Source organism: Gavia stellata, chromosome 8 (assembly GCF_030936135.1).
Source record: "Gavia stellata isolate bGavSte3 chromosome 8, bGavSte3.hap2, whole genome shotgun sequence".
NCBI lineage: Eukaryota > Metazoa > Chordata > Aves > Gaviiformes > Gaviidae > Gavia > Gavia stellata.
The window spans coordinates 741,123-764,817 of NC_082601.1; the positions used below are offsets into that span (position 1 = coordinate 741,123).

General features: G+C 48.2%; 1 protein-coding gene across 1 annotated transcript in view; it reads left to right on the top strand.

Annotated features, from left to right (window-relative positions):
* The first annotated feature begins 9,597 nt into the window (after positions 1–9,597).
* The window catches only part of ACVR1 (activin A receptor type 1), a 69,793-nt gene continuing 55,695 nt past the window's right edge, over positions 9,598–23,695 (top strand). The window contains exon 1 of the mRNA XM_059820694.1: positions 9,598–9,609. Within this exon, the coding sequence (XP_059676677.1) occupies positions 9,602–9,609 (8 nt within the window). The 5' untranslated portion in view covers positions 9,598–9,601. The remainder of the gene's footprint in view (positions 9,610–23,695) is intronic.

Genomic DNA, 23,695 nt, shown 5'->3' on the forward strand with positions numbered 1-23,695 from the left:
GCCTGTTGGTAAACGCCCAGCCTTCTCGCGTTTAGACCAGTTTCATTGCTTTGGGCAGTAACGCGTGTTCCTAAATGCCAGCACTGCTACGTTTGTGTCTTTGCAGAGCGATGGCTCTGGTGTCTTTTTCATGGAGGAGACAAGTCAAAGAAGGCAAAACTAAGGAAGATTGATGAAAGAGGCTCGTTCTGCCCATTTGTTCACCAGCAAAGGCGATGCACCCTGGCCGTGCCCCTGGGTTTAAGGTGCTCCCCTCCGCTGCCCTCCCGCCTGCTCAGCCCTACGCCTGGTACAACTCTGCTGGCTCATTTCCCGTCTCGGGGAATGAGAAAAAGGCAATTTAATTAAGTACGCTAGAGTGGACAGCCTACAAATCGATCCACGGAGGAGCCTGATTTCAGCACTCACAACTTCAGGGCAGTTTATACATGAGCTGTTAACTCCTCTAATTCCCAAATATCCAACTACACAGGATTATAATGTGGCAAGAGAGTCAGGCGTGCACGTAGGATATTTTCTGTGTAGCTGTTCTTTGGTTTCATATACCTCTCACTTTGCTAAAGTCTGAAAGCACTTCCTTTATTTGGCCAGCAATTGTGATTCTGTTATTTAGATGAGTCTCAGATTATCACCAAAGCTATAAAGTTCCCTTATTGCTCTGCAAAAAGAAGCCTAAACCAAATAAATCACGTTAAGGCCAGCAGAGTGAAGCATCCTTTTTACAGCGACAGGCTGGCTTTATTTCTTATTTCGTGCTGGCACTCCTATCTGCGGAAAGCAGCTGCTCTGGGGAGGAGATGTTATACAACTGTTTATGACTGCTCCCCGTCCCCTCCACCCGGCTCACCCAAGCACTATCTGTCTGCAGCTGAGCTATGGCCGCGACACTTTGCTGTGGACCACAGTATGTTTCAGCCATGTTTCATCATGCATGTGACAACTGTGCTCCCCAGAAAGGACCCTGCAGATTAGAATCCAGCTAGATCGCTTTGAGCTTGTCCAAGAGAGGAGGACATATGTCAGGCTGTAGCCTCATCCATGCCAGTCACAGAAGATCTGAAGAAATCTGGGACCTTCCAAAGTGCTTTATTTAAAATATAATGGTATCTCACAGCACACGCTGCCCTTAACTGCGTTAGGCTGTCTGCCCTGGGATATATTGACGGGTTATTTCTGTTATGTCCACTATTAACAGACGTTCTCCCTCTTTCCCTTTCCAGCTGTTCAGAAGCATCACAGCGAGCGGAATTCGGTTCCTTGTCCTGAGTCAGACGATGAATTACACGTCTTCCCTTCACCAGCTACTTAATCAGCTGTTGGAGAGGAAAATAAAAATGGTGCCTGGCTTTATGAGAATTGATTTATGAGAAATATCTTCATACTGAGGCTGCCACCCCTTTTAGCCTTTACTTCAGAGGAGCTGCGGAGGACCTACCCTTTGCTGCTCTGACCTCATGCCCCGTGCTTTGGAAGCATTTGAATCACGGTCTGTGCTTGGCAGATGTTGTGAAAGGGTGGGCCAAGACCTCACATCCAGTACCTCCTCTCACTCCTAGGTATAAATTTGGCGACTGCAGTCCGCTTCTCTTTCCTGCGTCTACTCTTTGAACGGAAGAGCACGTGTCAAGAGCTGCTCCGAAATACTCGGTCTGGTTTTCCAGCACAGAGCCTGGCCACGACCTCCAAGCAGAAGGCTGAAGAAATGTGTCACAGAGTGGGTCTGTAAGGGGCGGGGCAGGCGACAAGACCTTTGGGGGATTCCTTAGCCCACGGTGAGGTGGGAAGGTCTGAAAAAGGTGAGTGAGGGCAGAGGACACCGGTGGCCAAGACGGCTGCTGTCCGCCTGTTTGGCTCCTGCAGAGGCAAGGGCTCCCTTGATTCGACCCCAGAGCTTCAGACCGCAAGGAGACAGATCTGCAGCCTGGATCAAAAATCTGGCGGCTTAAAAAGGGGTTTTTTTTCTGTATTGTCTGACTGAGCCTTTGGGGTGTACACCTCAAGCTCCTTGCTGTGACCATGAGGATCCGACGCCTATCTTCTTATTCTTCACAGCCCCTGAGGTCCCCAGGGTGTCCAGGACCTGTGGCTTTGGGACAATCCCAAACCACTGCCGGGATGGGCCAGTGAGCGATGGCCAGGAGCCACCACCGTCCCTCGCCCGCTGCAGCGCGGCGGTGCCCAGCAGCACCTGCGCACGAGGGAGAAACACCTGCGCACGCAGTGCCCCAGTGCAGACTGCTCAAGACCAGATTTCAAAGCTCGGAGGTTATCAGAGCAAGGCATAAAACCGGCGCAGGAAGAAGAGACTCTTTGGTAATGTTTGATGTTGCTTTAGGCTTCTTCAAAAGCCAGGAACATCTTTATTAGACAACTGTGGGACCGAGGCATCGCTTTCTGCTTGCCTCTGTGCTTCTGCCCAGCTCCCCTCCTGCAATGCACCGGTGCTGGGGAGGCAGGAGCGTCTCGCTGGGCAGCCTGGCACTGCGGGCTGCATGGAGAGGTGAGGAGGGAGCGAGGGACGGGAGGCCACGTGCCAGCTCCACACGCGCAGACCGTGCCGTGCTTGCTCTCCGCCTTGCCTTTTCCAGGCGGTTTTTGCAGACTGACTGCCCGGGCTGCAGTGGGAGCGGTGGGAGCATTTAAATACATGCCCTGGCACACGCATTACTAAATCAGGCACATTAAAGCACTTTCTTTCGTTACTGCCTTTGATTGAAGTCGTGGCAGGCTGATGACTGCAACTTGTCCATCTCGTGCTTCCTCCTCAGCCCCATTGCATGGACCCATTGGACGAACCCTACCTCACCCTTCACGTGCCGGCACTTTCTGGGTGCCAGCAGCACCTGGAGCTGGCTCCGGCAGCGAGCCGAGGCCCCAGCCAGAGGCAGAGGCGACGACCGCTCTGAGCTCGCCGCCACCTCCCGCCCAGCCGGAACGTGGCGGTGCCGGCGAGCTTGACGCCCGCTGGCAGCGGGTGGGGGAAGCCCTGCAAGGCTATGCTCAGAGGCAGCTGCTGCCGCCACGCTGCTGCTGCGGGGTCCGGCAGCCCCTCACGCGCGGGCGTTACCCTGGGGGAGTGCAGGTGGTCCTTTCCTCTCCCTCCTGGCACCACGAGTGCGCCCGGGGCTCCAGTGCCACCTCGGGGTGTGCTGGTGCCGGCGGCGGTCACTGGTCACCCCCGGCGGCTCCCGCTCACCGGATGCCGCGCAGCCAGGGGCGACGGCCGTTTGCTGGCACGCACCCAGAGCGAGCGCAGAGAAGGGTTTGGGGAGCCTTCAGCTGGGCTTGGCAACGGGACATTAATAACATGTGTTACAAGCCCTGGAACTTAAATATTTTGCTGCTATAAATGTTAGCAACGAGAGATCTCGTTACATTTAAATGCCAGATGACAGAAGAAGAGGCCAAAAAAAGCACCCTCCCCAGCCAAGCGGGAAGAGAAGGGGGCGACTGCGCCAGCGGGGCCGTCGGGGCGCAGGGCTGGCACTGGGCGCGCTGGGGACACCCGTGCCAGGCAGGAGCAGGCGGGGGGACAGCCTGGCCGCGGGCCCTGGGCGCTGGGGGCGAAGGGGCCAGTGCGTCGCCCAGCAAAACCCCGCCGAGCTGTGCCGAGCGGGGCACTGAGCCGAGGCGTGCCAGCGCCCAGCGCCCGCAGAGACGTGCCAGTGGCTGCAGGGGAGAGCTCGCCCGTCTGACCGTCTTGGCGTTTGAAATGGTTTGAAATGGTAAAGAGCTTGCTGGCTTTTCCGCCCCGACCTCCTGCGCTCAGCCGTGTGCCCCCTGACTCCGTTGCGAGAGTTCTCATGGGCTGAAACTTGGCACGCAAGGTCTCCCACCCAGCTGGGGAGCAATTTTAATCATTTATTTTTTTGACATAATTTCAATAAATTCCAGTTGGCTGTTCCTAAATAACACCCAGAGCAGAAAGAAGTTGCACGGCCGTGTGAAGTGAATCTTTGCCGTTAGAGAACTTGAACACTTTTTGGTGGGTGTTTTGGTAAAAACAAAACGTTGCATGTGATCGGTTTGGAAAGCAAGGAGGACTAATTACAAGTGCTATTTTAAAAAACAGAATGAAAATGAGTTATGCTGCTAATGCTCAGATGCAAGAACATGGTTTGCTTAATATACTAATACTGTGTAATTTGTGTAAAACTGAATTAATAGCAATTATATGTTATTGTTAATTACTTGGAGTTGGTTCTCCTCTCCGTGCTCATATTGAATCACACCTGGCTCTCCGATGCACCGCAGTCCGTGGGATTTACGACGTAAAGGTGCACGTGCAATGCAAGGACTTGAACAAGGAGAAACAAAGAAGGTGCTTGGGGTCAGGCCCTTTCCCGAGCAGCTGGGACAGCGCGCCTGTCCTCCGTCCTGTCCTCCCACTAATTAAATCTCCTCAGAGGAATTAATGGGAGTTTTGCACGCACGCACTGGAACTGTTAGGACAGGCCTCGCTGGCTGTCTTCAGCAGCCCGAGCACGGCTCCTTTCGTGACTCACGCGCCTGACTCACAGACGCCTGATGAAATACATGTACTCTCAGTCAAATTTATCACAGCTAAATATTAAAACAAGCTCTTTAATTTCAAACCCAAGTACTTCCCGGGGTTTTCTCAGCAGCTGTACTCAGAATGACGCTGTTCTCTACACTTGGGAAGGGGCAGTGATGTAACCGTCGTTACAACTGAAAGATTTGCTTATTTGCATGTATATATATATATTTTTAGAAATTTCCCCAAGGCAAAAGAAAATAATTCATGACAAGCAGCAGCTTGGAAGGTCATCTGGATTATTATTTCTGTACCGCAGCTCACCTCCAACACATAAGCAAAGTCTTTATGTACTGATTGTAATAATGCTAAAAGAGTTTAAAACCTTAGCAATACTCCAAGTAATTATTAGGTAGGCTTTTTCATGTACGGCCTTATTTCATGCACTTGAACAAAAATATCTTCTACTGTCTATTTTAGAAGGAATAATAGTGCTGGTTTGTGGGGTTTTTTTGCTGAACAGGCCTCGCTGTTCAGCTCCATACTGACCCTGCGCCATCCCACTGGGCTTCTGCTGGCAGCGGTGCCCGTCCCGGCAGCCCGGACCCGGGCAGGTTCCTCCAGCCCTGCCTGCTCCTCTCCTGCGGCGGGAGGGGAACGGTGCTCACCACTCCCCAGCGTCGCTGCCGCGCTGCCGGCGAAGCCTCCCGCACCTTGCCCGCCGGGTCGTGTGGAGCTGCGTCGGCAAAGGAAAATTCCCACAAACTTTCTTGAAGCAGATATGCTTCGAGAGCGCCGAGTAATCTGGCTAATTTCTGCGTGTGCCAAGTCGGGGCCGCGCTCGTGAGAATGGCAAACCTCCCATGCAATTGAAAAGACACAGGAGTCTAAAGGGAGATCATTTTACTAAATGAGGTGACTGGTCGGGGGTCCAACCAACAACTCCTTAGTCTTCCAAAAATCTCCTCTATGTCATCTTTAAACTGTGTGAGCTGTTTCTACACTCACAAAGCATTGCTAAGGGGTCTTACTTGAAATTTCAGCTGCTCCAGAGAGAGGCAGAATTTATGACGTACAAAGGGGTTTCAGGTTAGCATGGTAATCATTTCAAAACAGAGGAGCCTGATTTTGCTATACTTGCTGTCTTGTTGGGAGGGTTTTCTACGTGGAAGGATGACAGGGCGAACCTGCTCTACAGCAAAAGGTGTGCTCTGCTTCCAATTGTTTTCTGGGGCCCACATGCTTCTAAAGAGCATGATATTTGCATTAACATTAATGGATTTATTCTAATGTCTGTGCGTGGCAATTTATGCGCATAGTACTCCTTTCACATGGACATGGCATTATTACACCTTGATTAATACAAACATTATCCAGGAAAAAGTTACAAGCTGTACGCTGGCATGGAAAGAGTAGCTACAGGAGGTACTCTGCCGTGAACTGGAGGACCCCAGATTTAATCATGCTCTGCTCCTTGCACAGCTGTGCAAAGTTAGCTACGTATGAATACGCTCATTATATCCATAACACCCTTCCTTGGGGGACTGTAAAATACTTGAAAAGCTAGGTGTTGTACTGTCCTCACTGTGCCATCACGGCAACTGAGGCACGGAGAGACGGCCCTGCAATCCTCCCCAAATCACTGGTCAGCAGCAGAACCAGTGGTCCTGATTCTGAGACACCCCTGCCAGCCATTAAACGAAACTCCTTGTCACGGTATTTGTTTTAGACTTCAGCCCTGTTTTTCTCCCCAAATAACGTTATTACAGATAAAATTCTACTTACAGCTGGGATTTCCTAGCAACACTTCTGATACTGATAGAAAAGATAACTGAAAAAAGCCTGCACCTTTTGGAAAGCAAATTTATTTGTAAGGATGCTTATGATGATGAATAAGAAGTGGTATTCAAAAGGACAGAAAAATAGTCATGTTTACAGAATTTGCTGAGATTACTTCACTAACCTAATTCTTCCCTCATCTTCACTATTAACTAAAAATCAGCTGCATGTAAGCGGTACATGATCCAGTTACATGAGGCTGTGGGCAGGAGCTGCTGAGTCCTAATTCCAGTTTCTAGCACTGGTTCCTTCTGTGGCTTTGAGCAAGCACTTAGCAACAGCTGTCCCTTAGCAAGCCATGTGTGGGTTACTTAGCAAATGAATTTCCAAAACTACGTTGTTCTACCAAAAGTGAAGTAGAAACTTTTTCATGCAAAGTGTTTCTAACCCGTGCAGTTTCTCATGTCGCTTGGAAATCCTGCAACCTGTCATTAGTTAAGAGATGGCTTTTAATCCAACAATGTCATCCTTTGTTATGAGCTCCATTAACCACGTGGGCTACTATTTTCCAAAGTGCTTTAGGCTGCAAATAAGCAGCTAGATTTTCAGAAGTGTTGGCTGTCAGCACCACCTGTGGAGCCTCAAGGGAAGCTTGGCATTTCTGGAAATTTAGCTGTTTACTTAGATTCTGTAAAATCACATTTAGATACCCAACCTTTAGTCTTCTCTTTTGGAAAACGGTCCTTGTTGGAGCTGTATTTTCTCCTGAGGAACACCTACACATGAGCTACTTGAATGTCACATTCAGTTATTTGGCAGTACGCTGTGGAAAATTACTGGCCTTGGACCGTTGAGCCAAATGTGGACCTATCTGTATTTTTAAGGGAATTAGTATTCTTTTCTCTGTTTAAAACATTCCTATTACTCATAATGAGTCAAATCCCGGCCCCATTCGGAGAGTGGTGCATAAATGGGATACGCATAAAGAAGCTTCTGAGGGAGCACTTCCCAAACCCGCCGCACCTGCCTTTTCTCACGGGAACCAGCATTCGCTTCCCACCCCGACACCACCGCTGTGATCATTACCCATATTGTCCCAGCCTGATGTATGCTACGTCTCCATGTCTTCTGTTTTCACTCCTCCCAGTCCCTCACTTCCTGTCTCACACATGCTCATGTCACTGCTTGGAAAGTGCGGTATGTGTGGAGAAAAAGAACAAAATACGTCCTCTGTCATATAGGAGACATGACTCTCCTCCGGCCTGAAATCTTTCCCTGCCGCCTCCATCCACAGCTGCAGGCGGCGGTTCAGCCAGCCTCAGGGTCTCGTTACCGTCACAAGAACACGGTTTGCTGTTGTCCTTGCGCAGCCCTTTGGTGTCTACCTCCCCTGGATCAGGAAGGAAACCTCTGCGGTTCGCCCACTGGTATGTGCTGTGGGTTGTTAAAGCCCGCTGGGCTCCACGTCCATCAGCAGCAGAGCTGTGCATGGTGGCGTTGCCTGGGAAAACAAACACGGTCTAGCTCAGCCGTAAGCGCAGAATGACGCTCCCGGGTGGCTGAGAGCGTACCACGGGGCGGTGATGGCAGCCCCATGTTGATTGCAGAGGGACATATAATAGCTGATAAAGTCCGAAGTCTTTGGGAACAAAGTGGACTGTTTCAGACAGGGTTTGATAAACGAGACCTGACAGAATGGTTTCACGCAGCCTGAGCTGTTGGTGTCGTGGGACTCGCCTTCCTCACTGCCTACTGAGCGCTCTGCCGTCGTGTCACTGTCTTGAGGCAACACGGAGCATCACAGGGAAGCCCTGTATCATGGGACTGAAGTCAGGAAGGTATGCGGAGCATCAGAAGGTCAATATTATTTGGGAATTTCTGATGTAGTCGGTCTGCTCAGAATTGTTCAGGCTTGTTTAAAACGTAGGTTTCCATGTCCTTAATTCACCACGTGATAATTTAAGTGCTCTGTTGATGGTACTTAGGTGCAATGATTCTGGAAATCTGCTTCATTATCCCCCTTAGAAAGAGGCCTGTGCTTTTTTGGGAACTTCCAGCGATGTTTACTTAGTGCACCTGGCACAGCGACCACGGCTCAACCCAAACCAATCAAACTAAGGGTGTTTATGTCATGGCAGCATTAACGTACCCTAAAGTGGTGCAAAACGTGCCCGTAGTCCAATTCTTGTTGCGTGCTTTTCTCTTCCTTCAGGTTTCATGTTCTTTAGAGCACGCCGAGGACTGGCGAGGACAGGACAAGAGGAACGGCCTCAGGTTGTGCCAGGGGAGGTTCAGGCTGGGTATCAGGAAAAATGTCTTTCCTGAGAGAGTGGAGAAGCACTGGAAGAGGCTGCCCAGGGAGGTGGTGGAGTCCCCATCCCTGGAGGTGTTCAAGGAAGGTGTGGACGTGGCACTGCAGGACATGGTTTAGTGGGCATGGTGGGGTTGGGGTGGTGGTTGGACTTGATGATCTTACAGGTCTTTTCCAGCCGTAGGGATTCTGTGGTTCCCTGACTGTGCCTAAGCGTGTGCCCGGCGACCTCCCCCGCGGCCCCTGTCCCAGGCTGCGCCGTTCCGGGGGCGGTGTGCTCCCCCCGCCCGGTGAGCGGGCCCGCCGCCTCCCCCCGCCAGCGAGGGCCTCCTGCCCCCCGCACAGCCGGGGGCGGCCTCCCCTCCGCCTGGGAGGAGGCGCGCGAGGCCCGGCGCTCAGGCCCGGCTCGGAGCGACCCCGTTACTGAGGGAGGAAGCCACCGGACCGTGCTGCCGGTGGGCACCGCGGGTGCTCCCCGTGCGGGGGTCGCAGCGTGGGCACCACCCTGCCTCTGGCAAGGGCACGGCGTTCCCCTCGCTGATGGCTAGTGCGGCTCACGTTGCCCCACGGGACCGGGACCGGGACCGGGACCGGGACCGGCGGTGCCGTTGGCGGAGGTTCCTCTTGGGCCAGCGGACTGTTCCCACGACAACCGAACCGCGCGCGCCCCCGCACCCGCCCGCACACGCTCGTGCCGCGGCCGGAGGGGCCCCGCGCGCCGCCGCCAGGGGGCGCCGCGCGGCGCCGCGCGGCGGGCGGAAGTGACGCAGCGGGCCGGGAGTGACGGCTGCCGGCGGCCATTGGCGGGGCGGGGCGCTGCCGCCGCCCCCGCCCCCGCCGCCCCGCCCGCCGCGCCGTCCCCTTTGTCAGCGCTCCGCCGCCGCTCGGCGCCGCGGGCATGCGGGCGGGCCGCGGGCAGGGCGAGCGCCGGGCCTAGAGCGCGGCGGCCGCGCCGCCCCCGCCGCCCATGGCCAGCCCGCCGCGGCCCTAGCGCGACCGCCGCCGCCGCCGCCGCGATGAGGAGGTGAGTGCAGCCGGGGCGGGGGCCGGGCCGGGGCGGGTGGCGCGGGAGGAGCCGCCGCCTTGGGCCGCGGCCCGCCGGCGGCGCCGGTGCCCGGCCGCGGGGAGCCGCAGCGTGGGAGCGGGGCTGGGGTCCCGGCGGCGGAGCCGGGGCCCTGCGCCGCGGCGGGGAGCGCCGCCAGCCGGGACGGGCGCTCCGGGCGAGGGGCTCTGCCCGCCCCTCCTGCCGCGGCCGGCCCTGTCCGTGCTCCGCCGGCCCAGCGCCTGCCTCCGCCGCGGTCCCTGCCCGGCGGGGGGGGCGGAGGAGGGCGCGTCGTAAAGTCCGGGAGGGGGGATTCCCGCGGAGGGGCGCGCCCCGGCACCGGGACGGTGAACTAACCGCTGGCGGGGAGCAGCGCTGGGGGCGCCGCGCTCCTCGGCGCCCGGCCCCCGCTTCGCCCTGCGCGGGGTCGCGCCTCAGCTGCGGGAAGGGGCGCGAGGGGCTCCGGGTCCCTGCGATGTCGCGAAGTGCGCGTGTAGCGGCGAGCGGTATCGCTCCGCTCTCCGGCGCAGGCGGCTGCCGCGCCTGCGGAGAGGGGCAGTGAGTGGGTCTCTTTTTTTTTAAACTACATAAAGTTAAGCAAATTGGAGGTGCAGAGCTGTGCCGCACCAGTTAAGCGTGACTGTGCTGGCGCTACTAACGTCGCTCTGCCGAGGGTCCGTGCTTTGATAGGAGAAAGCGAGTTACAGGCCAAAGTCCCTTGTGCGTGTTAGTCTGTTAAAGGCGCTTCTCCCTCCCTCTGCCAAATACGATGGCGTTTTGCACAGTGAGTCAGTAGGAGTCTGAATCGGCCTGCTTATTTACACTCCCGCAGCTCTGCATTTCAGGAGGAGACGACGGGGCCGTCGCCTGAACCCCTGTCGGGGCTCTGCTGGGGCAGGACGGTCACTAGCAGCCGCCGGTCGTTTCAGCCTCCTCGGATCTGCGCGTTGGCCTCGAGGCTTTTAAAACCACACGCTGGTCTGTGAAGTCTGGGGCGTGAATATAGTAGGGGAGGCTGCCTGGGCAGTCTTTCCAACTCTGTTAGTCTAGAAGAATGTGTTCCAGCAGTACTTCTACAGTAAACTGGGACTAAACCCGTTTATTTTCCCAAAATTGAGAGAGAAACTCTTCTTCAGCAGGTTTTGAAAGAGTAAGGGTTTATGTAGGTGTGCTGGAGGGACTAATTCATCAAAACGGTGTTGTTGCTGGTGGCATCACGGGGTGGAGACTTTCGCATTCTGGACTGAGCTGCAGAACTGGCACTTCAGTATAAAAACACACTTTTAGAAATGATGCATTGAGCTTTCAGAATTGAACAGGTTCTTTTCCCAAATCTCACGTGTTTTTATGGTATGCATTGAAGCTTATTTATCACGGATCTCAGCCTTTCATTTAAGAAAACTCCAGTGGCTGTAGCAGTTTGCTGTGGGCGATGACAGGTCTATTTTTAAATCTTCGGTTTTCTTTTGTTTCCTGCAAGAGGATCTTTACTATGATCCTTATACTTCAGAGAAATGGTAGTGACCTGGCATGCAGCAGATGCTTTGTAAATACTCTGCAAGTTCTGTCCTTGAAGGTCCAGTACTGTTTGAAGAGTACTGGGGTGCCTTGAAATTGAAATCCTGGATGTGGAAAGCTCTCAAGTGCATGTCTGGTTCCTTTGATGACCGTAACTTTTTTGGAGGAGGTGTTAGAGATCTGTTTTAGGGGAACAAAAAGTTCCTGTGTGCACTGTGCTCTCCCTGGGAGGTGTTAAGTGTGTGCAATGTTTTGAGAGGTTTGCTTTCCATCTCAGTATTTTGTTTGCTGGGATAAGACCTGCATTCCTCTGCTTTGTTTTGGGGGTGGGGGTGCTGTTCCTTGCCCAATGGCACAGGACCTGGGAGTAGTTACTGATTGTATGTAAATCTCTGTTTATTTGTTTTCTCCTGCTGCAATGGCAGGTGTGTTTCACTTTGTCTGCTTCTGTCTCCATTTCAGGACAAACCTTAAGGTCTGTTGCTGTGACTTGGATCACCCCTAACCGTTTCAGTTTGTAAATAATCAGCTTTTACAGGCCTAATTCATAGCTGGGCCAACACTAGAGAAGGTGAGGCTGTTATTTAAATGAAACAGCCTGGGGGAAGAAAACCATTGTATATTTTTAGTTTTAAGTCTTGTAACACATTTCAAAGTTGCAACCTGAGAAAGGGAAATCCTACTGACCTGGTACTGATGGTGTTTCCAGAGACCTCGACAGTCTCTGCGTAAGTTCCACTGCACAATAACTGTTGCTAAGTCACTTTCGCATGACTTACTTTTATATGTACATTAGGAAACTGGAAATATTTTGGTTGTGTAGCTGTTGAGATTGTTACTTAATGTTTATACTCTCTCTAGAGAATACTATGGCTGCTTTAGTTACTTAAAAAGTATTTGTGAAGACCTGAATGGTGCATGCAGAAGTTCAGCCTCACCCTCCACAGACTTAAGTCATAAAGTAACTTTAGCTGTATTATCTTCTGGAGCTTGCATTTTTAACATACTTTGAGACATGAGAAATTTTTTTATGCCTTAGTAGCTGGACATTTGATATTCTGATGATTGTTTACACTCTTCTGTATCAAGATATATTAAGTTGGTTGCATTTTTTTTTTCTGCTGAGGTGACCTGCTAAAGCCCACCTCTAACACCATTTAGAAAGGTTCTTCCGCAGGAGAATGCAAATGTGTTGAGGAGCTGAGGTGAAAGGGGAGGGCTAAATATAGCCATTTCCTGCAAAACTTACCCATTTTGAGGCTAGTTCTTCAAATGAAATTTATGTCTTCCCAAGCCTAGAGAGAGGATTTCTTTTCCTGCTTTACTCTTCACAGATAACACTGTAGCTGTGCACAGCCTGACTGCGGTCAGCAAGTCCCAGTGCAGGCGCAAGGGAAAACAAAGGGATTGGTGGCCGGGGCTGGGGAGAGGGGAGGGCGTGTGGCAATGTAACTTGACAAGGTATCTTTTGCCTGTCTTCAGTCTGTGTCCATCAGGGAAGCAATGGAGACTTGCATCATCTTGCCAAAACTGCCAGACATGGCGACAGCAAAAGCATCAAATAGCTTATTAGGGAGGGATGCAAATGAGTCTGGCAGAAGGATAAAAATAATTTAGAGAAACACCCTCTCTCTCTCTCAACCCCTGCTCTGTCCTTGCGTTGCTCTTTCACAAGCTGCATGCTTCTTGGGAAGGGAGAAAGCAGTGGGCTCTTTAGCAGCGAAGAAGCTCTTGGGGTAGGAAGAGAACATAGGCGGGAGAAGGAACATTAGTGGGGTGTTGTGGGTGGGCTGTGTTTGTGTGTGTTGTTGTTTTTTGGTTTTTTAGCCAGCTGGTACTCTGAAGTCATGCTTAAATTTGATGAAAGCCTGATGCTAAAATAGGCTCTAGGGACAGCCGTTGTAAAATAATTAGGCACCCTTTTAGCCCCCTCGTCCCTGCCAAAAAAAAAAGCTGCTTGAATTCACTTGCTTCTTAGGTATTTGAACTCTCATATGGGCATCTCCATATCTGCTCTTGTATCTTTTATCTCTTCTACTGTGTATAAACAGGTTAAAAACTTAGCCCGTTCACCTGTGCAGCTATATGGAGCTATACAAGATTACAGTGATGGTGTTGAATGCAGTAGGTTTTTCGAGTGATAATTGCTCTCTTCCAGCCTCCCTGTGTGTGAGAATTCATGGAGATCCATTGAGGTGGATTCAGGTTGGCCTTGATGAGGGTATGCATGTGTATTAGGGGATAGTTTATTTGCTTTGAGGCCTGAGGGTAGTCAAGACTGAGACAGTTTAAGAGCATGTTAGTTAGAAAGGTATCCAACTGTCTAAAACGCACCTTTTAAATGCTGCTGTAGACAAGTTCAGCGACTACACATGAAGGATGTAAGTCGTTTACATCTTTTACGTATCTGTGAAGTAAGGAATGATAGTATTTCTTAGCAGTGTTGGAAAGCTGAATTCACATAAGTTTACAAAGTGTTTTGGGATCACGAATTTAGAAAATGCTATTGACTATGAAAGGTACGGAATTCCACGGGAATGCTTTCAAGAAATTAATTTTTTCTTTGCTATGTTTGCAGCCAAAACCCAGTTTTAGACTAATGCTTTCAAAAGCATAAAAGTGTAGTCAAATAGCAGTAAGGAGTTGTAATGAAATAGTTGTCTTTGTTATATTGGACCATGAGTATGCACGTGACCCAGTTTCAGCAGATGGGTAATCCCTTCCTTAAAATGTGGTCTGTTGCAATTACGTGTGTACAGCTCAGTGTTGACAGGTTCCTATTTCAAAGTCATTTGCATTTGTAGATCTTACTGGTATTCAGTACGTGCTCTCAAAATTTTACTCTCATAGCAAGCTCTACAGTGAACTATGATTATAAAGTAGCATTGACTCTAGCCTTGGACGTTAATTCCGTGGGATGCTAACCATTTTCTAGAAGGAACATCAAGAGTGTGCCGATATTCCTAGTGGAATAAACACATCACTACTTCTTTATGTGAAAGAAAGTACTAATGTATTTTAGAAATGTTACGGTGTTCTTTGCTAGCAGTTCAGTTGCTGACTTTCCCCTGGAAGGCCAGAACTGATTCATCTGCCGGTGAATAGTCAACATCAGGTGCTGCATCATGGTCTTTGCCAGTTATTACATGATCCCGTCTTTAAACAGGGTTCTTTTGATCTGCTCTTTCATTTCGTGCTGAATTCATCCTGGTTGTCAGTGCTCCACCTTGTTTGCTGAACCAGTACTGGCCGTGAATATTGCTCTGTGGCATGGTGGCTGTGCCGGGCAGGCCAGGCAGTGTGCTGGATCCCTGGGCCTGCTGGACGGAGGATTCTGCCCAGTTCTGGTTAGAACACATTTTCCATTCTTTGTGCCTGCAAATTAGTGTGCCACCAGCTCTTAAACACCTCTAAAGCCCCCAAGATCAACGTCCCTCATCTCAAGTGACTGTGCTCTGTTCTGTTTAAGTACAAAGGCAGCATAAGCCTTTAAGCAATGAGGATAACTCATTGTCCTGCAGATCAGCAGTGTCTTTATGCTCAGGACCTGTTGTTTTAGTTTTACTTGGGGTTGGCTCAGTCTTGTTCTACAAAGCTTTGCGAGACAGTGTAGATGCAGCATGTCTAAATAAACTGACTCTCTTGCTGAGGAGAGAAAAGTTTGAAAGGAAATATTATAGAGGTCTTAAAGTCATGATTGAAATGCAAGTAAATGGGAAGTGATAATTTTACATTTGCTATGATGTAAGAAGTGGGGAATACCATGTGTAGTCAATAGTCAGCAGTTTTAAAATTAAAAAAAGGTAGTTTTTGTGTAGTGCCTGTTTAAGTTATAGAATGATTGCAGTGGGGTATTCAATTTTTTTTAAGAAAGGAATTGGGTATGTTCATAGGTCTGTGGTTGGACCATTAAATGTAGTGGTCCAGAAGCAGTTTTGGGCTTGGGAATTTACCTCTGACTGGGAAGCATGGGGTTGAGGGGCAGAGGAGGGTGGAAGAATAACCTTTGCATGCTATATCTTTATGCTGCTTCTCAAGCATCTGCTAGTAGCCTCTTCTGGAGTCCTGAAAAGGTAGCTAAACGGTTGCTCATCCACAGAAGTAATTTTTGTCAGTGCATCTCCCACTTTTGAAATGCTCCTGGCAGTGTTAAACCGTGTTACTGTTAGCTACCTGTAGTGCTTCTGAAAAGATGCATATGGAAGTGTCTGTAGCTCGTTGTAAATGAACTCAAGTCTATTTTAGGAAAAGGAAGACTACGGCTTGATTAGGAAAAGCTTATTAAAACAGAAGACCTCCAGTTTGGTGATTGTCCAAGGTAGACTTTGGACTCTTCAGCAGCCTTGTCTGAAATGAAGGATGGAGGTAGGAGATGGTGGAGGGGAACACCAAGGACTGTTATCTGGGCCTTTTTACAGAAGAGGAGACAATGCTGCAACTCCTAACCTTCTGTCCTAAGTACCTGGAACATTCCTTCTCAGCATGCTGAAGCCACAGGTTGTCCTCAGTTGAATGGAAACTGGTAGGAGGACCTCTTCCTCGTCTTCCAGAGCATTTGTAACTAGTTGTGCTCACTGGAGGTCAGGCATTTCTTGTTCTGACTACAAGCCTTACCTCTCTGCTAATAAGCTGCAGAAGAGAGGCCATCAAACACCTCTCCTAATTGCAGGTCTGCTGTTTGTCTGGCAAGTATCCTGTAACAGTAGGAGCAGGTTGGCAGCTTTTCGACAGCTGCCTTTGGCTGGGCGGATAGCTTGGAGGCTAGAAGTGGCTTCCTTTTGAAGTCCTGCAAGCTGCTGATCTCCGCTTTCATGCGTCGGTGTGCCTCAGCAGGCCCTTCCAACCTTCCTCTCCGAATGGCCTGGGGTTCCTGGCTGAGCAGTTTTAGGCAGTCGGTGCTGTGGTTGCGCAAGCCTTTTCACTGGCTACTAATGCCAGGAAAATAAGTAGTCGTGCTTGTCCCTCTCCATGTGCTGTTCTTTCTCCTGTTCTGACATCTCTGTGGCCATGTGGTGAACTGGGTGAGGCATTAATTTGCTTAAAACTTAGCCTGTCTTTGCCAGATTAGTTCTAACCCAGATTAATTCCTAGGGTTTTTTGTGCTGGTGCTAAGGAGGGATCTCTGAGGGTGTGAGTGGTTGGGCAGACATGGAGGACTGTGTGTGCTACCTTGACATGTTTGTGAAAACCGCTGCCTTACCTGAGTGCGTCACGGGTGTGTTGAGTTTGCTGGCTGTGACCAAGGCTGTGTGCAGAGTGCCTTGGCCTGGGTTGTCAGTGCCGGGGTGGACCTGGTGTGGTCCACTCCCCGGAAGAGTTCCTGCAGGTTTCTTTGCTGCCGGCTTGCTCTTGGCCCCGGTTGTTAAACCGGGGCGTGCTCGGACACACATTTCTGGAAGTTGTGCATGCCACGGCTTTTGTGCCATGGCTCTAACGCCTGCCTGTCCTTTCTTCTTATAAGGATTGTGACTAGCATGGCGGCCAGCCTGTGCTCGGTGAGACGCTGCGCACGATGGCAGATCTGCCTGCGTTACTTATCCCTTTAGGGGTGGATAATTTCCTACAGTGTCAGTTAGTATTGAATTGGAGGTAGAAGAGATGAGATCTAAATCTCCCTAGGAACAAATGTAAAATTAAACAAAATGCGTGTTTGTATTAGTCAGCCTAAACCAGACTGTGCTATTTAGGGCTCTCCATTGCAATAAAGTTGTCTCATGTGTTTGTGTGGGTGGACTGCAACAATTAAGTCTTTTTAAGGTTAAGGCTGAATCTTAAAAGAGAAAATAAAATTAAAAGATAATGGTTTGGTTTAGGAGAATAAATTAATTGTATCATGTTACGTTAGAGAAAAGACAGATGGTACCTTGCAGGTTTATTATTGGTAAAAATCATGTCCATGTTGCATGTTGAAACTCTTCTTGACTTCGTAAGCAGTCGTGTTTTTTTGTTTTCTTTAATCCGTTAAATTACACTCTTCACTGATGCTCGAGTGTAACTGCCTGTTGAAGCTGCAGTTCTGTGTAGCACCCTACTAAAACACTGATTTTGATTGCATGGGCTGGACAAATCCTAGGCTTTAAGCAATGAGGATAACTCATTGTCCTGCAGATCAGCAGTGTCTTTATGCTCAGGACCTGTTGTTTTAGTTTTACTTGGGGTTGGCTCAGTCTTGTTCTACAAAGCTTTGCGAGACAGTGTAGATGCAGCATGTCTAAATAAACTGACTCTCTTGCTGAGGAGAGAAAAGTTTGAAAGGAAATATTATAGAGGTCTTAAAGTCATGATTGAAATGCAAGTAAATGGGAAGTGATAATTTTGATGATTTGGCAATGGATTTTTATGTGGCAGTCAATCTTGTAGTATTATAATGTGTGCGACTCCTTATTTTCTGTTGTCAGCATGAAAAGATATATGACTTGTAGTGCACTAGTCTGAGTGTTAAATTAGCTAATTCATATCTACTTAGGAGTGGAATTAAAATAAGCTGTGTGTTTTAAAAAAAGCTATTTTCAATTTGACTTTTAAATACTGGCTCGAGTTAAATGATAATAAAGTATTTTAGATGTACTCTTAGCTCATGGAAAAAGTGTTGATGCTCATGAACTAAAAAAGAAACGGGGAGGTGTGCTTTTGGTGATTGTGATTACAATAGAAAAGTAAGGCTGAAATTCTTTTCTGGACATTCATTCTTGCTTATTGGGCATTGATCCAAGTAATTTTTATTCCACTTGACCTTTTTGGACTGAACTGTAAAACCTGTGTGCGTCCTGAGTCTAAAGGAAATCATGATGATAAAAGATGCTTGCATGTCAATTTTCACTCTGCCTGCTTTTCATCTCAAGAGTAACTAGGTGTAAATGTGGTGTGGAACCATCTCTGCCTATCTTGATTCAGGAGCTGTCCTCACTGAAGAGGTAGCATAGGGTCTTACTTTGATGCAGTTCTTCCTCTCTCTCAGGCAGAATCCTTTTGCTGCAGTTGAGAAGCCCTTTCTGTCCAGACTAGCTAACTGAACACAAGTCTGTGTAAGAGCAGAGGTACGTCTTTACTTTGTGGTTGTGATGAAGGTTAAATCATTTGAGTATTGGCTATCCTCCAACATCTTTGTGTAATTTGAACCCTTCTCCGTCCAGAAAGAAACATGGAAGTTATTTCAAGTCACTGGGATAGAAGAAAAAGCTCCACCTGAAAGATTGCAAAGAAACTTGGGATATGTTGCTGCTGCCTGCAAATTCCTGCATCATGCACGTGCAGCACCAGTAAAGGCACAGCTTGGAGCATGGCTGGTGGCTTCCTATTTTTCAAATGTGTCATAACTTGGTCTTTCCTCCATGTCTCTTCTCATGGATCCTGCCCCTTGGCTTTTGTTGTCGGGATTGTGCACTTGTTAAATTCTTGAACAACTCCTTGGCTTTGCTTTTACTAGCACTCTTAACTTCACATTAGTTAATTGTCAATTAGGCCTTTACAAATGTGCCAGAAATGCCATGTAGACCCTTCTGTGTGTGTTTGTGGACCCGGCGTGTTTGCATCAGCCTTTAGTAGAGACTAATCTAGGTGAGTAGCGTGTTCCAACTTGCCTAAACAATAGGGTGGCTTTTCTGTCTTTGTGTAGGCACTTTACACATTTGTAAGATTCATGTCCATATCTCTGAAGCAAACTTGTGCATAATTGTTCTGCAAAACCCATTCTAAAATCTGAAGCTATTTAGACCCTTCCCTCCATACACGTTCCTTATGATATAAATAATATTTTGAAGAATGAGTACATCAGTATGACTGTTCCTAAATTATGGAAATAAAAACCTAAGCACCGTTAAAGTACCGTTTGAAAGAAATACGGTATTTCCATGCCTTGTGCAAAAGTGGCATTTTTTAATGAGTGAAAAAGTCTTTGACTTCCTCTTTTTAGTTGGGATTTGATCCTGAATGTTGGTTAGACATTCAAGTAAAACATTTATTGGACTCTAGCGTACAACAACGTCCAGGATTTTGAGGGAACTTTATCTTCTCCATTAGGAAGGCCAAAATAACATTCAGTCAGGAGCCAGAAGACTGAACTCGCTTTTTATGCAGTTACTGGAGTCTCTGGTGACAAATCGGTGTTTCTGAGTCTGCAGTGCGGTTTTATGCCTTTCTTAACAAAGGGTCCGTTAGGAGTAAAACTCTCTTTATTCCCAGTCTGGTGATTTGCAAGACTTTGACGTGTAGATCAGTTATAATTATGTTGGTTTAGTTCCCAAAGTGGATGCTCTTTATTCTAAAAGAGGTCCTACTGCATGCAAGCAAGAGTATTGAAGGCCCTGAAATGTTAGCATTTGAATGGTTTTGGCTTAGCTTTAAAATAAATATCTACTGGATATAGAGCTCTGGGGAGTGGACTAAAGCAAATGGAAAAGGTGAATTAACTTGAAGTTGTTCCGCAAGGCTGGGTTAATAGAGCCACAGCCACAATGCAGTGGCAGATGAAGACAAAAAGGGATTTGGAGAGCTTGTTTATATTTTGAGGCTCTCCAGAAGTAAAGTAGATGCAATTCAGAGGCTACCGTTCCTCTGCACAGAGTCCTCTTGTCATTCTTGCTCTGCAGCATCAGTCCTTTTATAGCCTAAGTGAGTTTCCTGCGAGTGCCCACACTATTCCCACAAGGAATAGTGAGGAACATTCCTGGCTGTTTTCTGATGTAGGGAAGCCTTTAACGTGCAGCTTTTGAAAGGCTGCAGTGTTTGTCTCATGGTACTTGATGGTTCTTTTGAGATCTGGTTGAAGAAATCAGCAGGTTCCCCCTTTGAAGAGGGAGACCTACAGTTTTTCCTGGCTGTGATGGAAACTCGGGAAAGCGAAGCAAGTGTACTTCAGGCATGTGTGTGCCACAAGATGACCCAAAGCAAAACAAATTGGCAAACCCCCCTTTTTCTGGGGAGGGAAGGAGCCTAACTCGCAGCTTTCAGCTGCCTTCTGGTAGGAATGCTGGGGTTTGATAGTTTAGGGTGAGTGGAGAAGGCTCTTTTTTCCTGATGCTGCCTAGTTGAGAGTAGCACACGGTCCTTTCCCTGAAGAGTACTCTCTGTGCTCTTTTTGCTCCTGGAAGATTCGTAACAGGATGGACTTCTTTGTAGGACTATGTGATTGTGGGACTTCACAGCAGTTGGGGAAATTGGAAGACGTTGCGGGGCATCTGGGAGAGCAAAGGAGCCTCCTTCAACAAGCTTTGGAGGAGACCTGAGGGAATATTAGGCAAAGAGGACCACAGAATTTAGGTGTAGGTAACTGCCTGTAGAATTGAGACCGAAACCAGCCTGGAACTTGGAGAACCTATGTGACTTGCTTTGTGTAGGGTCTTCAGCTTGGAATTCCAATGCCTGCAAACTGGAAGCAGCCCTGGCACTGGGGTCACAAGGTTTACAGGGTGAAGAACCCATGTGCTGGGAGTGAAGGTCTCCTCTTCTGTCACGCCTCTTAAAGGAGAGTTCTGGAGAACTGAGATGGAGTTTGGTTCTCTTTACAGATACAAGTAATTGGTGGGGGTAGAAGGGAAAGAGGGACCCTCAGGCAGGCTTCATGGGACTCGTGTGTCACCATGAGAGGGGTTAATGGCAAAAGGCCAGGCATGTGGCTGAGTATCCATAACAAAATAAGTTATTGCTCATCAGCTGTTAATTGGTGCTGTTCAGCTCTGTGCATACACTTAGTGTTTTGTGAATATGGGTAAAACAGTAGCTGAAAACATTTCATTGAGATTTCAGGCGGTGTGTCTTGGTGTTCACCCCGCAGTTTCTGTGTCCTAGTCGATGCACTGGCTGCTACACCGTCGTACCGTGGTAAGGTTCTTGGTGGCAAGTCGGAAGAAATGTGATGGCATTGGATTGCATGATTGACTCGGGATTGTCTTACCTGAACATTTCCTAGTAGCATGTGTGACATCTCACAGGTGAGGACTGTGGTTTTTAACAGCTCTTTGTCAGTGGGAGGTGCGAGGGAGCTGCTCCGCATGGTGCGAAGGCTGGAGGCCTTGCAGTCCCCCTTGTGCGGACTGCGCTGGCCGTGACCCTCTGCAGGCTGAACTTCAGGGTCCCTGCTCAGTGAGCATCTGCTAAATTCTTGCATACTGACTAAGTGTGCATAGAAAAGGTTTCTTTCTAAAATGCTGACCAATGAACATGAAGAAAAAACCCAATCCCCAAACAAAACCGCAAACAGAAGTGAACAATTAGCTGTAAAATGCAATCTCCGAGGGTTTGGTGTGCCAATGGTGTGAAAGGATATGAAATGTATTTTTTTTCCCCTCAAAGTTCTGAAATATTCTTCCAAAAATGTTAAGGCTTTTTGACGTGATTGATCTTGTTTCGGTCCCACAGGTGTGTTTGGTTGTATGTGAAGTGAGGGATTCTTCTGAAAATGAACACGTTGCAGCTGTAAAAGTTGGTGCATAAACATGCAGCGTACTGAAAATGTGTTTAGCTCTTGAAGGTGCTTTAAGAACAGCTCCTCCAGTCTCTCTGTAGCTCGTCTTTTGGAGTTACAGCCTTCCTGTAACAAGAGCATAAATCATGGTTCATTTGTTAGTTTAACGTTTGTCTTAGCTTTATATTGATGGTTTGCTTGTCCTTTGTGTGGTGCTCCAGGTGGCTCTGCACAGAGGTGTGCAAGTGCCTTAGGGTGGCTTGTGTGCGCTCTGTCGGCACTGCTGAACATCCCAGGAGGGTGAAGACTGTCTCAGATTCAGTTCGTAATGGCATATTAATTAAAAAAATGAACGTTGGACAAGCCAAAAATGTCTGATTTAACACTCTCAATTTAAATATCACAGTTGTATGAAAAAGATGGCTCTTAAACGTGTTAGTTGACAACTTGATGCAGCCTATAGTTTTTACCCAGATTGTTCTTACAATTGCAGCCGATATGCACTCATCTTTGGTTCTAACAACTGAAGAAAAAAGTATACTTAGTATGTTATCATCTTTTTGGGTAATGATTATTGGTCAGGAAGGCTACAGAAGCAAACCAACACCAAATGAAAGAAATTTGGCTTGTATGACTAACCATGAGTTATAGCTTAGTATTAAAGTGGGTTTTCTCACATAGTAAAAAAAAAAAAGTAGTACATTGGGTTTTCTGACATAGTATTCGATTAGTTTCTTGAGACACCAAGGAAATAATTAAGTATCTGAATGTTAAAAGGAGATTCTGTTGATTCTCTGGTCTTGAAAGGCCACTTTCTTAAAAAACAAACCAACCTGCAAAAACATGTCTTCTCTGTTGCAAGTAATTTAAAATGTTTAAATAAAATTAACATAATAGAGATTTTCATGTAAAATACGCAAAAAAAAAAAGCATTTTATTTTACTCTGAACAGAGTTAAAAACTAGAAAGCTAAAACTTAGACCTCTGTGGAAGAATTTGAGGAAATAATGAGATTTTAATCCCTGAGCTGACCCACCTCTGAGGCGGTACTGAGGCTGAGGTCCTGAAGAAATAGACTTCACCTTTGCTGTTGTGTGTCTAAAGTATAAAAGTTAATTTTAACTTAAATGGTTGAACTGTTTTGGATTAACTTAACTTGTGTTTTTGTTTGCTTATTCTTTTTCATACAAGAACACAGTAAATGCTAAAAAAAGTTTATTAAACGCTCGCCCCAGCTGCATAATGAAGATGATTTAAAGGTGATTAAACACTCCCTCCCAATCTAAGACACTTCAGCAATTCCCGAAAACTTCTTCAAATCTTTCACTTCAAGATGGTATGCGGGCTGATAGGTGCTTGCTGCCGAAGGGGATGGGAGCAGGCAGGCGGCCGAGCACCCACCGCCGGGTACGGCGGCAGGCAGGCTGCGTGGGTGCTGGTCCCGCTGCCTGGCCGGGCGGGTGGCACCTCTGCCTGCGCTCCGCTGGCCGGGTGGATTCGGAGCTGGGAAGTCAGCTGGGGCTTCTGAAAGCAGGAAAGCGTGCTTCCTTCTGATCTGGGAACTGGGAAACGGGGCAATCTTATCCCCCCCACACCCCCAGGTCACCCAGACAAGATCAACTGGCTGGTTTTGGTGAATTTAGTTCAGTAACTGCAGGTACAGTGTGCTTTATCTAATAAAAGGGCTTAATAGCAAAACATTTTGATAATTTTTCTTGCATAATTAGCACAGTCAAGCTGTTGTAAGCGTGTTTTCCAATTAAAAGTAAACTTTTGAAATGTTCTATTTGTAGGAGAGTGAATAATCAAAATAAATGTATGGCTTTCTATTATGGTAGAACATGAACTATAAAATCAAGGGACCTGGGCTCCTGGGTGTTCAAGTAGAGGCATGGAGCTGCTTTGGTTAAGGCTTGGTTAATGAAATATGCCAAATGCAGTGTAAAGCAGACTGTCCAAAGCAGCTGTGACTTACGCTGCCCTTTCGTGTGAACTGCCGTTTGCGCTCCCTCCTTCCTGTGCTGTATGCTTCCTTCGCAGCATGCTTGCTCTGTTTCTCTCTCTCACTGTCTATTACTCCACACACTTCTTGCATCTCTTGCCTGAATTCTTGCTTGGGGTAAGCAAAGATTTGCAGCAGAAACTTTA